The sequence below is a fragment of the Rhinoderma darwinii genome, chromosome 5 (assembly GCF_050947455.1).
Source record: "Rhinoderma darwinii isolate aRhiDar2 chromosome 5, aRhiDar2.hap1, whole genome shotgun sequence".
Taxonomy (NCBI): Eukaryota; Metazoa; Chordata; class Amphibia; order Anura; family Rhinodermatidae; genus Rhinoderma; species Rhinoderma darwinii.
The window spans coordinates 190,473,066-190,491,197 of record NC_134691.1 but is presented as its reverse complement, the minus strand read 5'-3'; the positions used below and the strand labels follow the sequence as shown (position 1 = coordinate 190,491,197).

General features: G+C 41.0%; 1 protein-coding gene across 1 annotated transcript in view; it reads right to left on the bottom strand.

Moving 5' to 3' along the window:
* Window positions 1-9,954: 9,954 nt before the first annotated feature.
* Window positions 9,955-18,132, bottom strand: part of GALNT4 (polypeptide N-acetylgalactosaminyltransferase 4) — a 42,783-nt gene continuing 34,605 nt past the window's right edge. Inside the window, exons 8-11 of the mRNA XM_075826831.1 lie at window positions 17,266-17,397; window positions 16,437-16,547; window positions 14,421-14,573; window positions 9,955-12,903 (exon numbers count right to left, since the gene is read on the bottom strand). Coding sequence (XP_075682946.1) covers window positions 12,772-12,903; window positions 14,421-14,573; window positions 16,437-16,547; window positions 17,266-17,397 — 528 coding nt within the window. The 3' untranslated portion in view covers window positions 9,955-12,771. The remainder of the gene's footprint in view (window positions 12,904-14,420; window positions 14,574-16,436; window positions 16,548-17,265; window positions 17,398-18,132) is intronic.

The following is an 18,132-nucleotide window of genomic DNA, read 5'->3' as shown; positions in this document are numbered from 1 at the left end:
GAGCCTTCACGCCTTTCATCATGTCTCAGTGTATGTGCATAAGTTTTTTCAGCTTTGTGTAACCTCCACAGTATTGTGCTTTGTTATTTAGCTATGTCAGCTATATTTTTCTTGGCCATTTGAGCCGTTATACCATTTGTATACGTTTACAGCTGCATTCGTTACGTACTACCATATATACTTTGCAGGTTTTGTACGTACTTCCACATGCACCATATTCTGTGCAGGCTACATTTTTCCATACGTTGATATTTTAGCTGATAGCATGGCACTATGTATGGGATCTACCACCCCATACCCCTGGACTTACCGATTACTTATTTATACCTAAGCGTGTTATAGGTCATCAGTGGATGGTTGATTCTGTTGGTCTTGGTCTATTTCCATCTGACCCTGTTGCATATGTCTCCGTATTTATTGTATCATATCTCTTTTTCATCATTTGTCATTTGTTATTATATTCAATAAAGATTTTTTGTACTTTTATTTTTGGAGTACATTACTTTTCTAAGGGCTATGTCCCATTTTGGTTCGTTTTTAGGTTTATAAACACATATTACATATACCCTGATGTACTCTGCACAGCTTACATATACCCTGATGTACTCTGCACAGCTTACATATACCCTGATGTACTCCACATAGCTTACATATACCCTGATGTACTCCGCCCAGTTTACATATATCCTGATGTACTCCGCCCAACTTACATATACCCTGATACACTCCTCACATATTACATATACCCTGATGTACTCCGCCCAGCTTACATATACCCTGATGCACTCCGCCCAGCTTACATATACCCTGATACACTCCACCCAGCTAACATATACCCTGATGCACTCCGCCCAGTTTACATATGCCCCCATATTATAAGCTGAAACACCAGTAAAATACTAAACAAAACTACTACCAAGCAAAATCTGCGCTCCAAAAGCCAAATGGAGCTCCTTCTGGGCCTGGCAGTGTGCCCAAACAGCAGTTAATGACCACATATGGGGTATTACTGTACTCTGGAGAACCCCTTAACAATAATTTATGGGGTGTGTGTCTACGGTGGTACAAGCTGGGCACAACACATTGGGCACTGAAATAGCATATATGTGGAAAATGGCAATTTTAAATCTGCAACATCCACTGTGCACTAATTTCTACAAAACCTTTGGGGTTAAAATGCTCACTACACTTCTAGATGAATTCCTTGAGGGGTGTAGTTTCCCAAATGGGGTCACTTTTCGGGGGTTTTCACTGTACTGGTACCTCAGCGCAATGCAACATGGAGTAAAAAAGAAATTTTGTAAAATCTCCACTCCAAAAACTAAATTGCGCTTTTTCCCTTTAGACTCTTGCTGTATGTCCAAATAGCCGTTTACAACCACATATGGGGTACTTCCCTATTCAGGAGAAATTTTGTCACACATTTTGGGGTGTCTTTTCTCCTGTATTCCTTGTGTAAATGAAAAATAATGTGCTAAATCTATAGGTTATTGGAAAAAAAAAATTTTTCATTTTCACGGCCCAATTCTAATAAAATCTATAAAACACCTGAGGGCTCAAAATGCTCACTACACCTCTAATTTAATTCTTTGATAGGTATAGTCTCCAAAATGGGATCACACCTGGGGAATTTCTACTATACTGGTACTTCAGGGGCTCTGCAAATGCGACATGGCCCCCAGAAACCAATTCAGCAAAATCTGAGCTGCAAAATCCAAATGGTGCTCCGTCCCCTCTGAGCCCTGCCGTGGGTCCAAACAGCAGTTTATTACCACATATGGGGTATTGCCGTAATCAGGAGAAATTGCTTTACAAATGTTGAGGTGCTTTTTCTCCTTTATTCCTTATAAAAATTAGAAAATTCTATGTTTTTTCAGAAAAAAAGTCTATTTTCATCTTCACAGACTAATTCTAATAAATTCAGCAAAAAAACCTGTGGGGTCAAAATGCCAACTATACCACTAGAAAAATTCCTTGAGGGGCATAGTTTCCAAAATTGAGTCACTTTTGGGGGGTTTCCCCTGTTTAGGTCCCTCCAGGGCATTGCAAACACGACACAGCACCGAAAAATATTCCAGTAAAATCAGTGCTCCAAAATCCAAATGGCGCTACTTCCCTTCTGAGCACTGCCGTGGGTCCAAGCAGCAGTTTATTACCACATGTGGGGTATTTCCGTAATCGGGAGAAGTAGCTTTACAAGTTTTGGGGTGCTTTTTCTCCTTTATTCCTTGCAAAAATTCGAAAATTCTAAGTTTTTCCACAATAAAAGTAGATTTTCATTTTCACAGACTAATTCGAATAAATTTAGCAGAAAATCTGTGGGGTCAAAATGCTAACTATACCCCTAGATGAATTCCCTGACGGGTGTAGTTTCAAAAATGGGGTCACTTTTGGGGGTTTCCACTGTTTTGGCACCACAAGACCTCTTCAAACCTGACATGGTGCCTAAAATATATTCTAAAAAAATGGAGGCCCCAAAATCCTCTAGGTGCTCCTTTGCTTCTGAGGCCTGTGTTTCAGTCATTTAGCACACTAGGGCCACATGCGGGACATTTCTAAAAACTGCAGAATCTGGGCAATAAATATTGAGTTGCATTTCTCAGGTAAAACCTTCTGTGTTACAGAAAAAAATGTATTACAAATGAATTTTAAAAAAAAAAATGAAATTTGTAAATTTCAACTCTACTTTCTTTCAATTCCTGTGAAACGCCTAAAGGGTTGAAACACTTTCTGAATGCTGTTTTGAATACTTTGAGGGGTGAAGTTTTCAAAATGGGGTGTTTTATGGGGGTTTCTAATATATAAGGCCCTCAAAACCACTTCAGAACTGAACTCGTCCCTGAAAAAAGTAGCCTTTTGAAATGTTCTTAAAAATATGAGAAATTGCTGCTAAAGTTCTAAGCCTTGTAACGTCCTAGAAAAATAAAAGAATGTTCAAAAAATGATGCAAACATAAAGTAGACATATGGGAGATGTTAATTAGTAACTATTTTGTGTGGTATTACTATCTGTTTTACAAGCAGATACATTTAAAATTAGAAAAATCATAATTTCTTCACATTTTCTCTAAATTTTGGTGTTTTTCACAAATAAGCAATAAATTTATCGACCAAATTTTTTCACTAACCTAAAGTACAATATATCACGAGAAAACAATCTCATAATCGCTTGGATAGGTAAAAGCATTCCAGAGTTATTACCACATAAAGTGACACGTCAGATTTGAAAAAATGGGTCTGGTCCTCAAGGCCAAAAATAGCTTGGTCTTGAAGGGGTTAAACATGACATGTCTGTTTTAGTAAATATTTGTACTTACCATAACAATTTTTTTTTTTTTTTTCTTAGAACTGTATGTTGTTCTGTTCCTCTGTTATTCCTCTTGGAATTGACAACTGGGTGTTACCAGTTGTAGGGGGTGTATCGATACACACTCCGACACTGTCCAATCACTGCTGACAGTTCCAGACTGTGTAGGGACACGCCCCTAGGGGAATGGTCACGCCTAGTTGTCAATTTATCAATACATTTCTAGAATAATTCAGAGTAATGGCAACGCAGAGATCTGAGAAAATACGTTCCAGCATGGTTAGATTATGTGGGGCATAAGTATTTACTAAAACAGACGTGTCAGGAGAGTTGATAGGTCTTATTTAAAACATAGGTTTGGTCTGAATGAGATTTTCTGTATGCCATTTCAAACTCTAGCAGTAAAGGCTTGTCCACACCTAGCGGAATTGCTGCATTTTTTCCATCCGGAATTATGTAAAAATTCTGTGCAGAAACCAGCGGTGCGTAATTTTCGGACTGCAGCATGTCAATTCCTGCTGCTGAAAGTGGACAGAATTGCGTTTTTCAGAGGAGATGTCACCATCTCCTACCATTGTGAAAAACGCAGCAAAATACACACCATTTTCTGCCGTAAAAACTTTCTGCAACAATTCCAGGCACTATTTACACGACACGGATTCACGGCTGCAGTAGGAACAATAGACCCTAAATGGGACTATTCACATGGCCGATTTTTTGATGGCCCGGTAAACCGGGCCGTCAAAAAGTGGGGCATGCTCTACTTTGGGTCCTCCCGGCTCCCATAAAAGGCTATAGGGCCGTGTAAAGCACAGCTGCCACTCGGATGTGATCCGAGTGACGGCCGTGCATTCTGCCGCTGGCTCTCTTCTCCTCCTCACAGTGCGAAGTGCAAGTGAGGAGGGTATTTTGTTGCTCCCTGTAGGAGCTGAATCCCTATTCCCCGGCCACAGCTTCGGCTGAAGCTGTGGCCGGGGATTCCGCTCCAGGAGAAGCCCCTGAGGTCACCTTCCATATATGGACAGTGACATCAGGGATTTCTCCTGGAGCAGTCCCCTACTCCTGAAGTGGAATCCCCGTCACTGTGGCCAGTGATTCCGATCCAGGAGAAGTCCCTGAGGTCACCTTCCATATATGGACATTGAAGTCAGGGACTTCTCCTGGAGCGGTCCCCTACAGGAAGGTAGGGGCGGATGCCCTCTATGGGGGAGTGGCTAAGTACAATGGTGCTGTGTAGCACTACCTACAGGGTGGCTGTGTGCCACTACCTACAAGGGGGGCTGTGTGGCATTATCTACAGGGGGCTGTGGCAGTATCTACAGGGGGCAGTGTGTGGCAATATCTACAGATGGCAGGGTGTGGCATTATCTACAGAGGGCAGTCTGTGGCATTATCTACAGAGGGCAGTGTGTGGCACTACCTACAAGGGGGACAGTGTGGCAGTATCTACAGAGGGCAGTGTGTGGCGATATCTACAGAGGGCAGTGTGTGGCATTATCTACAAAGGGAAGTGTGTGGCATTATCTACAAAGGGAAGTGTGTGGCATTATCTACAAAGGGCAGGGTGTGGCATTATCTACAGAGGGAAGCGTGTGGCAGAAAATTTACAAATGAAATTCATCAGTCTTCAAAACGGACAGGGAAAAAAAACAGATGCAGAATGGGTCAAAATCGGTCGTTAAAAACAGAAACACAAAACGGACCTAAACTGACGTTTTTATCGGCCGACACTCGGACCCTGTCGTGTGAATAGAGCGGAGTTTGTTCTTAGAGACAGACAAGATGCCAATGTGTCAATAATTACTGTTCAAAAAAAAAACAAAAACAACAAAACCTATGTTTAGGGCTTGTTTACATGTGCTTACGTTTGGACCGGTTCACATCAGCATTGGCTTTCAGTTGAGGGGTTCCGTCAGAAGTTTCCGTCGGGAGAACTCCCTCAACGGAAAGGCGAACGGAAATTAGCTTCCGTTTGCATCACCATTGATATCAATGGTGACGGAAACATGCTAATGATTTCCGTTTGTCACCATTCCGTCAAGTTTCCGTTTTTTGGACGGAATCTCCGACGGAACCCCTCAACGGAAAGCCAACGCTGATGTGAACAGGCCCTTTCCTTACCTTTGACAAAGATGGAAAAGTCTCATTTCTGCTGGGATCGAATCACATTTTGGCAAAACAAAGAAAATAAATATGTAGGGGAACACAGATTAACCCCTTAAGGACACGGCCAATTTTAGCCTTGAGGACAGAGCAATTTTTTGTAAATTTCCCTCTTTGCATCCCGACGCTCATAACGCTTTTATTTTTTGTACGACGTAGTTGTATGAGACTTTGTTTTTTGCGGAACGAGTTGTACTTTATGTACGTACCATTTTTGGTACAAATACATTATCGTTTAATTTCTATAAATTTTTAATTAGATTAAAATGCAGAAAAAAAAGCAGTTGTGCAGCAGTTTTAATATTTATTTTTTTACACCATACACCGATCATCATAAATAATGTTATACATTTGTTGTACAGGTTGTTACGGTCGTGGCGATACCAAATATGTCTATATTATTTCATGTTTTGGGACTTATATTTTAAAAAGTTGATTTATTATAAAAAATGTGTGTTTCTGTGTATTTTATTTACTTTTTATTTATTTATTTACCATTATTTTTTTTTTACATTCATTTAACTTTTTTTTTTAATCCCATTAAGGGATTTATCATTTTGATTTTTATTTTGTAACTGTAATGTACTGGCATATATCTATATGCCAGTACATTAGCCTGTTACTGATTGTACACAGGCAGTTGTTAGGGCATACCTCAGTATGCCCTAACAACAGAAAATATGTTCAGACAGCCCTGGGGTCCTTCACTGGACCCTGGGCTGTCTGGCCATACGAGTTGTTGGCTTTGATCGCGTCACAGTTATTTTCTGTGACGCGATCAATGTGCAGTCCCCTCTCCTTGAACGCCGCGATCAGCTGTCATCGCGGCGTTCAAAGGGTTAACAGCGGAGAGAAGATGTTTCTCTCCTCTCCGCTGTCAGAGCGGGGCCGTGGCTGTGTATTACAGCCGTTGCCCCGCTCTCGATCGCACACACAGAGACGGCACAGACGGCTGTCACACAGGACGAGTATGCTCGTCCTAATGCGCGAAGTGCTCGCTGCTCGGAACGAGCATACTCGTCCTGTGTCGGCAACCAGTTAAAGGCTCATGCACACGACCGGTATTGCACTCGGGCCCTTTTTGACAGCATCCGAGTGGCACCCGATCGTCTTCACGGACCCATTCACTTTAGCGAATCAGCAGCTCATGGCTCGGCGCAGACAGGCGTGAGGCAGTGATGTCATTGCACCTGTCTGCGCCGAGTCACACAGACCAGAGGAGTAGAGGGCTCTCCTTCACTTATCGTTGGAACGGAGTTAGGCCTTATTCACACGAACGTGTAATACATCCGTGTGAAGGCCGTTCAAACAACGGCCGTCATATCAGGTCATATTATCGTGCGTTTTTTGCGCATCACGCGCCCTTTCAAGTCAATGGGTGTGTGAAAATCAGACAGCACACAGACAAACATCCGTGTGCTGTCCGTGATTCACGCACAAGTTCATAAAGAATGAAGTGAAAAAAAAATAAAAGGATTGTGTTCATAAACCAACATGAACAACTGATGCCACACAGAACACACAGGGAACTGTAATGCATGACAAACGTGTCAGTTTTTGACGGATGCAAAATGGACACGTACGTGTGAATCAGGCTTTAGGGGAGTATTTTATTAGGCACTATTGGGGCTGCCTGGGGAACTTTATACTGTGTGGAGGGCAGTTATGGGGGTATACTACTGTGTGGGTCCAGCCATAGGGGGCATTATACTGTGTGGGGACAGCTATGGTTCATTATACTGTATGGCGGGCATTATATTGCATGGGGGCAGCTATAGGGCCATTATACAGTGTGGGGGCAGCTATAGGTGCATTATACTGTGGAGGGCAGTTATAGGGGAATTATACTGTAATGGGGAGCACTATGGTGGCAATATACTGTGTGGGGCAGGGTCATGGTGTATATTATATACAGTAGTATACAGCAGACCGTGAATAAATATGAATTCAATGGCGTAGCATGCAAATAGGAGCATGGCATGCAAAAGGGGTGTGGCCTAAATAATCGTTCATTAATCGTAATTGAGGTTACATGTTCAATTAATCATGCTTTTGATTTAGGTCATAATCACCCAGCCCTAGATCATTATGATAACTGTGTGACAAGAATCTGCCTTATTCACACGGAAGTGTCAGTTTTGCGCGCGCGTGTCATCAGCCTATGGTGCCCGGCTGAGTGATTTTCGCGCAGCCGGCATCATGCCGACACTCTGGTTTTATGTTTACAAACAGAAAAGCACGTGGTGCTTTTGTTTGCATTCATTTATTTTACTGCTGTTGCGCGAATCACGCGCGGCACCCGGAAATGTGCTTCCGTGTGCCGAGCGGGATTTGCACGCACCTATTGACTTCAATGGGTGCGCGCAGCGCGAAACACGGGCAAATATAGGACAGGTCATGAGTTTCACGCAGCGCACATACGCTGCGGGAAATTCGCTGACCGTCTGAACGGCCCCATTCATTAACATAGGTCCGTGCGACACGCGTGAAAATCACGTGCGTAGCATGGATGTATAACACGCTCGTGTGAATAAGGCCTGAGAGTTTGTGCCCCCCCCCCCCCCTTGGATGGGCTGTCATTACATCGTACAGGAAGTTCTGGTGCCTGCATGAGTGACAGATTTATCCCCATTGATTTAGAGAAAGCGTGTCGTCACAACCATATTCAGACTGTTGCAATGCAATGGTCCCAGTGTGGTGGATCTGATATCTAGTGATATTGAAAAATATAAAAAAAATATAAAAAAAGTCATCAGACGTTATAAGAATTCCTTAATGGAACACATGGGAAACGTTCTTTTCAAGTGGAGTTTTACTTTAAGGGTATGTTCACACGACCTATTTTCAGACGTAATTCAGGCGTGTTACGCCTCGAATTACGCCTGAAAAGACGGCTCCATTACGCCTGCAAACAGCTGCCGATTGCCTGCAATGGGTTTTACGATGTTCTGTTCCCACGAGCCTGTATTTTACGCGTCGCTGTCAAAATACGGTGCATAAAATGACGGCTCGCCAAAAGAAGTGCAGGACACTTCTTGGGACGTTTTTGGAGCCGTTTTTTCAGAGACTATTGAAAACCGCTCCAAAAACGGACGTAAAAAAACCGCAGCGAAAAACATGACGAAAAACGCAAGCTGCTCAAAAAACTTCTGAAAACCAGGAGCTGTTTTCCCTTGAAAACAGCTCCGTATTTTCAGACGTATTTTGTTAATCGTGTGAACATACCCTAAGTGTTATTGACCTTTCATCTTCTTAAAGGCTGGGTTCACATTAGGTTTTTGAAATGCTGGAAAGAAAAACCCACATGCATTTTTTTAATTACAAATGTGTTTTACAAACTGTTTTAGCTGTAACCCGAGGATTAGTAAATCGAAAACCAGCTTACCATAATCTTAAAAACACATGGGCATTTAAAAAAATAAAAGCTGCAGGCTTGTTTTTTTTAGAAGCGTTTTTCTTTCTAGCATTTTAAAACAAATGCCCAATGTGAACTCGGCCTCACAAAAAATGCTGGACAAATTTTAAAATGTATTAGATATTTTATAGCTTACACTGTTCCTCACATTTACATACTCCATTATATATACATATATAATGCAACATAAAAGGACCAATCGACAACACCCACTATGGGTCACGGTCACATAGTTGCACCATTATTTTATGTTCCATCTAGGTCATAATCCCCAGCATCCAAGTGTACCAATTTGAGCAGTAAAGTTTTCCTATAATCTTTAGCACCCGAATCTAGCAGCATGTTGGTTTGTTTTTTACTTTAGCCAATCCTGTGAAGCTCAGAAAGCTTTAAATGATCACCTGTGCCTGGCCCACTTATGGAGCCGGTTTCCAGTATAGGAACCAGATGTTGGGACAAGCTCTCCTGGTGCCAAAGGCAGGGGTTTCAGAATTCACCCCTCAATCCTACCCACTCAGTCCCTGAAGTTCAGCCTGATCGCGGTTGAGTCGACAATCATTAATTTAAGTGCCTTTCCCACCCCACTTATTGTTCCCCACCATCTCTAGTGTCCTGATTTATAAAACATACTCCCCATTTTGCCCCTACTCCTTTGCACATGTGCATTTCTAAATGCCGGTCCAGTTGCCACCCTACCACGTGTGTGACAAAATTTCCTTGCCTTGTACTCAAGGGAACAACGCATCAGACCTCGTGGTCCTACAGCATCATCAGCCGCTCTAAGCCAGTGTTCAATTGATTATACAAAGACTTCTAAAAGGCAGAGAACTTATTTTGAATCCATAAATTGTGCCCGTCTGCCACTCATCCTGTCCCTAGTATAAACATTAGGCGTTTTCAGGTTTGTGGGGATTTCTTGCAGACACAAGTTTGCTCCTCCACAATATACTTGTGTAAATGGCTTCGCCATAGAAACTGGACCAAGTCTGCCTTTTTTTGGTTCGTGCATGAGATTTAAGATTATGAGCAGGTGCACAAAATATTTAATAAAAAATGGTAAACAAACTTCATTTTGTTGGAAATAAATGTTTAATCTCCCAGCAAATATTTTATATGAAATTTAAATTAATCTTTGCATGTAAGTGATAACATTGATACAATTATAAAATGTATAATCAGTAGTTTAAAACCCAATTTATCCTATATTTTACAATACCTAGAGCTCAGAATAGCTAGCTTTTAATACGCAGAACTGTCCGTAAATTGAATGCAGCTTAAAAATACACAGGGGTTTATGTAAAACCTCTGGTAAACTTTATCAGCTCGCCTTCGAGCTTCAAAAAAATAGAGGAAAACTACTTTCGATCCATTCTTTAGTTGAGCGGAAGACACCTTTTCCGTAGGGATCAATGAATTGCACGTAAAAGCCAGAGTATTTAGAGCTCTAACACCATTCACACCAAAAGAATAATTAAAAACTAAATCCTTTAGCATCAGATTTTCCAGAAACCTGTGCATACCATATACCTGCATTCACACATACCTGGTTGCATAGAAAGTTGGTACTTTTACATAGATATTACGTATATAGGAAGATAGAGAAACAGGTAAAAGGCAAGGGCTAGGTTAAATCTCCACAAAAGAAAAAAAAAAAAAAAGAACGAAAACTATTTTTTAGTGGTACCAATTACGAATCAATTTTCTAGCCCAAATCACAATTCTCACACTAAAATCTTTAAAAACCTTGAGAAAAATCAGGGTGAACAAACTTCTGGCAATTGTTAAAACTCAGGAATGCGCAGGGATGATATCGTTGCATAGATTGATGCCATTTTACTTGGCCAGATTCCACACCGTGTTTGCAAAGTGCTTTTACATGATATTTCTCCTCCCTTTAGGAATGGAAAGCGGTCTTTTAACCCTTCTCCCCTCTGTGGGACCCATTACCACTTTTAAAGAAGAAGTTAAATCTATGAAAAGTGTGTTCTGTACAGAAATAGGAGCCAAATGTTAATAAATAGCTTTACATATTATTGCAAGATTTGTCTTGTTACAAAATGTAAAGGAGTTGTGGATCTTCTTTAATTTTGTAACATCGGGAATATCTTTATTAAGTATATTGTAAAAACAGTCTTAGGCTGGGTTCACACGACCTATTTTCAGACGTAAACGAGGCGTATTATGCCTCGTTTTACGTCTGAAAATAGGGCTCCAATACGTCGGCAAACATCTGGCCATTCATTTGAATGGGTTTGCCGACGTACTGTGCAGACAACCTGTCATTTACGCGTCGTCGTTTGACAGCTGTCAAACGACGACGCGTAAAAATACAGCCTCGTCAAAAGAAGTGCAGGACACTTATATACATTATATGCGGGACACTTATATACATTATATGCAGGACACTTCTTTCAGACGTAATTTGAGCCGTTCTTCATTGAACTCAATGAAGAGCAGCTCAAAATTTACGGCTGTCAGAGAAGCCTCGCATAATGCGAGGAGGAGCATTTACGTCTGAAATGAGGCAGCTGTTTTCTCCTGAAAACAGTCTGTCTTTTCAGACGTAAAAGCCTGCTACCGTGTGCACATACCCTAAGGCTGGGTACACAGTTTTTTTCAGGCAGAAAATCTGCCTCAAAATTAAGTTTGTAATTTTGAGGCAGATTTTGCTCTGCCTGCACGCTGATTTTCGCGGCTTTTTCACCCGCGGCCATTGAGCGATGCGGGCAAAAAACGCAGCAAAATACGCTTTCTCTGCCTCCCATTGATATCAATGGGAGGTCAGAGACGTAAACGCCTGAAGATAGGGCAAAAAAAAACACCTCCGTCTCCCATTGAAATCAATGGGAGGCATTTTAGGCCGTTTTTTGCCCCTTTTTCCGACACGGTTTCTGCTTCAAAAACGTTGTAAAAAAACTGAACTGACCCGAAATCTTGTTCAGTGCGTGAATAAGACTGTGCTTACACAATATATTTATCTAGAAAACATACAATGATGTTGCATGATATTAATATGCCATCTCCTCAGTATGTTCCTAGTATTGACATATAGTACACTCTTGGCTTTCCGCTAGAAATTGTAGTTACCTTATAGGAGATACAGTATCGATAGAAAATATGACACCTGCTATCAAGAATATTGTACTATATTCCATCCAGTGACGGCCTTGGGTACAAGGGCCATCCAGATATACTGAACAAGCGCATGTGCACTTTGCATTGTAAACTCCTTTTCATTGCAAACACAGGAGATATCACCGAAAGGCTATTTGTGGGGGAAAAAAAAGTAAACTCCATTAGTAAATCATCCATAGGAGATGTGGTCCTCTGCTGAACCTCATGGTTCTTTTTTAGGGCTTTGTTGTGGTGTCAGAACCTGGGTCCACAGTTGGATTGTCTGGTTCTCCGACAGGACAGTCTGACCCTGGTTCCATCCATATTAATAATCGCCGGCCCCTAAAAAAACTTGACTCTAAGTGACCTTAATTGCATTGTTCAAGTGCCTGGCAATGGCACCCTAATCTAATGTTACACAATTCATATGAAATGGACATGTGGCACTGAAGAAAACAGAGTACAGAGGTCTTTCTCCACCTTCTAATACACCAAAATATTTGCTAAAATTTAACAGTACTCACAAATCACATACAAATAAATAAACATGTCAGCCATAAAAAATGTGTTATGTACCATGGTGTACAAAGGCACTTTGGAATATGGAGAATATTGTTAAATGCTGGCACAGCTTTCTGTGGAGACGCTGTCAGGCAAACATTAGTTCAGTCACGTTATCCTGCCTTTGTGAAATTAAATCTTCTGAGCTTGTTGTGTAAAATGAAGTTCCATATAGCCAGTTGTGCAGATTTGTGGATTTCTGCCATTTTCTTCTACCTTTCAAACTTCCAAAGCTGATTCTTTTCCAAGGCATTACAAGGCTGCATCTGTACATCGGCACGACCTTCTGATGTACGATATGAGCTGAGACATTTGTCTGAATGAGGGTGATAAATTGTTCCATCCTGTACAGACATAGAAACGTAGTTGTGTAAAGTCTTATTGTTCAGGTACATATATGCTGTATGACACACGTTTAGAAACAACCTGGCTACAATACTCTTCATATTACAATCTTACAAGGTGTGTCCCCCCTCCCCCCTGTACAGTGGCACGATCAGGTTGTGGTCCAGGTTTGGGAAAGGAAGTTGTGCCGCTGAGGAAGCGGCCACAGAGCATCTGCCAACAGGAACATGAGATCCGCGTACCAAGCTCTGCAAGGCCAATCTGGGGTTGTTTGAGACATGTCTCCTGGAAGGGAGCAGCTCGGGTGAGGGCAAAACTTCAGGCCATGGAAGAGTCTGTGGAGTGCATCTGTATATTAACCATGTCCTCCTGCCGGTGATCATATGGGCACAGTGGCAGTGCCATCACCTTGGCGTAACAGGATGTCAAGGTGCCTCAACTACCTGAGGCCCTTGAGGTACTATTGCATCATGGTGCATGAAGAGGTCGAGTTCTATGGGTCAAAATTGACTAGAACTTAAAGACTTAGCATCCTGGTGGTCATGTCAGCGTCTTTGTCCAAACACAAGATCTGATCACAGTCTGCCAAGACCCCACCACTCTAGTCCCTACCAGGTACTCCGTACTCAATAGGACTAATACGCAAGCAGCATTACTGCTTTATGAACATGGCTCACTGAGCGTAATGTATTGAACTATCAAGAAAACAGAGAATGCAATAAACCTCCCTGCCTTCTCTAGCAGGAGTTTGGCTGTACAGGACTGTCATCTCTCTAATCCTGCAACCACTTGCGGTTTATCAACGACGCTGAAGAGTCATTTGCCGACCAGCATTGATGTGATTCTGGACAAAATTATGTGGACACCAGACCATCACACGTATATGAGGTTGTCGGACATCCCATTCCAAAACCATGGGTGTTAATGTGGAGTTCACACAAAAACACATCAATATTGCCAAAGGCAAAAAGATTAGCCCTTAAAGCCCTTACAGGGGGCTAATCTTTTTGCCTTTGGCAATATTGATGTGTTTTTGTGTGTATCTCAGCCCACCAGTTACCTGGGTCCCCCTTTTTGTTTTTCGTGTATTAATGTGGAGTTCGGCCCCCATTGCAGCTATACCAGTCTCCACTCTTCTGGGAAGGATTTCCATAAAATTTTGGAGTGTGTCTGTGGGAATTTGTGCACAGTCAGTCAGAAGAGCATTTGTGAGGTCAAACACAGATGTTAAACAAGGCTCACAATCAGCGTTCCAATTCATCTCAAAGATGTTCGATGAGGTTGAGGTCAGGGCTCTGTGAGGGCCACTTGAGTTCCTCCCCAGCAAACTCGTCAAACCACGTCTTTAGAAGAGAAAGAGCTTTTCTCAAACTGTTGCCACATATGTGGATAAAATAATCAAATTAAACTTTAATCTACCAGATTAAACTGAAAAGAAACCAGCTGTCTGTTCTCATGAATAGTAATGTTATATATAATTAGGATCTAAAACAAAATTATTTATTATAGTACTTACAAGTCGAAACTCCCAAATTACGTTTTGAGGGACAGGACTACCATCTTTCGGACAATGTCTCATCCCAATATATGTCTGGTGTTCTGGGACTTCTGCGCACAGTTCAGTGACGGAATTAAAACGAATCTCTCGTTTTGTTGTGTATTCAAAAAACTGAAACAGATCACACATGTACATAGTCATATATAAGACAGCTGCACTACATTGTAAGAAAAAAATTAAGAATTTTCATACAGGAAACAATTTCTTTGCAAAACTGCTTGATTAATAATTTCTCCTGGAGCCATTGAGATAAATCAGAACAGTTGTTATACATCTGGCCGTCTATAAAACAACACTTCTGCAATATATTAATGTCCATGCAAACAGGAAAGTCCTGAAGCACTTTGGTCTAACTGTAAAGCACGGTTGACAAATCCTTGGATTAGTGAAGATCATTTTTATATATCCATTTATGTATAAACATTGAGAGGGTTTAAAATGTCTGATGCTGTAGAGCAGGGCTTCCCAAACTTTTTCAACTGGGGCCCCACCAGTAGTCAAAGTCCATGCAAATGATTAAAACATAAAATCTTAAATTTATATTTCATTTGTTCCGAACACAATAGTACAAAGTGTCATTGCCAAAACAAAGATTGCTGCAGAAAGAGAAAGCCAGTGAAGCATAGGATTACTAAAATAAAAACTCCATCCCCTTCCCCAGCTGCACCTCACCAAAAAGCAGTAGGGCAAGGTTGTACAACAGGATAGAAGCAGCCCTCCACGTCCTTTGACTGCTGTATTATTAGATTGGATTCTATTAGCCACATGGCAAAAACTCACAATTATCCACTGTATCCATTATCCCTGTGCACAGTGATTGACAAGCTACAGTGTATACATGCGGATAGACAGAAGCCCGTCAATCCCTGCTGGAGGGGGAAGAACTAGGAGTTCTCTATATACTTTGAGCTAACTTGCCCAATATTTTTTTGCGTGTTTGGGCTAATAAGAGAGAGTGGTCCGGTCTCTACACCATGCTATCCTTACTGATGAAAGATCTGCTTTACTAAAATAAACAGAATAGCACTGCTACTGGGAGTACACAGAAATCTACAGTTCTTAGAAATGTGTATCTGGTGGTTAAGGGTTTAGGTGTGTAGGATGCACCACAATCCCAAAGATGGCACACGTTATTGAATAATATAGTGCAGGTGCCACCACTTTCCCACGTAACAGTCTTCTGTAAATCGGTTGCATAGCGTGCGTTTTCAGTGCCATGTCTCCTTTTCATGACTACATAGGAAAAGGTCATAGCGGTCGGGAAATTGGTGAAGGGAATGCCAAACACCGTTCTTTTCAATGTAATTCTAGCAGAATGAGCTCTTTAATTTTTGCTTTAAACCTTTATTTTGTATTAGGCCCCATGCACACGACACTATAATTCATCCGTAATTAGGGACCAATTAATTTCTATTTGCCATGGACACCTTTGAATATTTTTACTGATGGGTGTCCGTGATGAAAAAACATATTTTAGAACCGGTCCTATTCTTGTCCGCAATTACGACAGACTCTTATAGAAGCCTATGGATGTGCATCCGTAAACCGTCCGTATTTACGAAAGCGTTACTACGCAACAAGTTGGCGACATAAATTGCAGCCTCCCTCTTTTTTTTATGGATACGGATGCAATACGGACTGTATTTACGGACACCCTTCCGTATATATGGATGATTACGGATCTGTATTTACGTACAGTATTTCGGGATAGATGAAAATACGGTCATGTGCATGGGGCCTAAGGCTGCATCAAGCTTCATGAAGACACACGCACACTTTCTAATTAAAGTTACATACTTCTTTACATTACATTGCCATACCAAGAGGACAAAAAAAAATTATATATTTCAGGGTCTACAAAATTATCAATATGGTTGTTGTAAAGATACGGCAACAAAACTTCATCTTGTTATTCATTATATGTTTGCAAGTTTGGGCACAAACAGCAGAATGCTACACATATTACAAAAATACCTGATTGCCACCTTGTCCATGACATCCAAACAATGAGAGATGAGCTCCAGTGGGGTTATGATCTGGTGCATTATAATCTAAACATTCAGATGTTATGCCCGAACTACGGACCTAAAGAAGAAAGTAAATATCATCAGAGCTCAAACAGTTGTATGTATGTGTGTAGAAAATATAGGCTGTGTAATTCCCAGTATGTCACCACAGTGTCTTACACATACCTTTTCTTTTCTGTCACTCTAAGGGTATGTTCACACGAAAAACAAAAAATGGCTGTATAATACGGAGCGCTTTTCAAAGGAAAACAGTCTCTGATTTTCAGCCGTTTAAGCATCAAGCGTTTTTTTTATGGACGTTTTTGAAGCGGTTTTTCTATTGACGCAATGAAAAACGGCCCAAAAAGTGACATGCACTCTTTTACGGGCCGTTTTTTATGCACCGATTTTACAAACGGCCGCGTAAAAAAAACGCCCCGTCGGAACAAAACGCCGTATTTACATTGAAAACAATGGGCAGATGTTTGGAGTCGTTCAGCCTCCGTATTTTCAGTCGTTTTTCAGGGCGTTTACGGCCCGAAAAATGGCTGAAAATGAGCCGTGTGAACATACCCTAATTCCTACCCCCATTACCAATAAAAGTCACCTATATAATTTTATTTTTTGGGTATAATATTAATTTTTTTATTGTATTAGTCAGGTTTTATTGGTGTATGTCAAAAGTGTGAAAATTATCCCAAAACCCCGACGGTGAAAGGGTTATCATCGAAAGAAAAAACAGAGAATCATCGAAAGAAAAAACAAACAAAAAAAACAAAACAACAAAGTATACTTGCCGCCCCATGCCAGCCAGGACGATCTTCTGGTACATGTAAATCTGGAAAAACATTCCTCAAGTACCAATCAAAATTCTTGCACTGTAGTCTCTCTCTGATTATTTTTCGATCAGAAATATCCCCATATTTTTCCTAATGTAAAACATTAGAACGTAAGAAGCACAAAATAGTATACACAAATTGAGATTTTTCGGCACCTATAGTGATTTCTATGATTAACAAGTAATCCAGAACTTATGTGCAGTTTGTTTGTGCCGTACCTCCTAAAGTAAAACATTTTTCACATTTTTAGCACCAACAATCTTAATTGGCTGAAGATCTCCAGTTTCAATATGTCATATGGAACTCCCTATGATGGGTGAGCTTATTTCCTGTACTTTCACAAAAAGTAGTAACACTTCGTCAATTAGACTGAAAACCATAAGGTTATTGACCACTGGGCCAACCACTTAAAAAGTTGTTAGCCTGCCAATACATTATAAAATAAAACTAAAGACATTTATATTGGTAAAAGGTCATAGGAAAAAGGTTTATATCACATTAAAATGAACACTAAACACAGTTTAACATAACTTGTGTGTATAGTATCTTTGTGAAAAGAGTAGGCAAAACGTACTTCTTATAAACACAATATATACAGAATAGCCACTTTACTAGAGACACCGACCCTTTAATGATTGAAGTTTCCCTGTATGGAAATTAGACACGTGACCCCGGAGTGCAGCAGAAAATTAAGTGAGCACGTTTTCTGTGGATTAGTTTCAGTGTGTATCATTAGAATAGGAAAATCGAGCGATCTGAGCAACTTCGAACAAGGTATGGTCATCGGTGTTAGACTAGCCTGGGGGCCAGTATTTTAAAAACGGA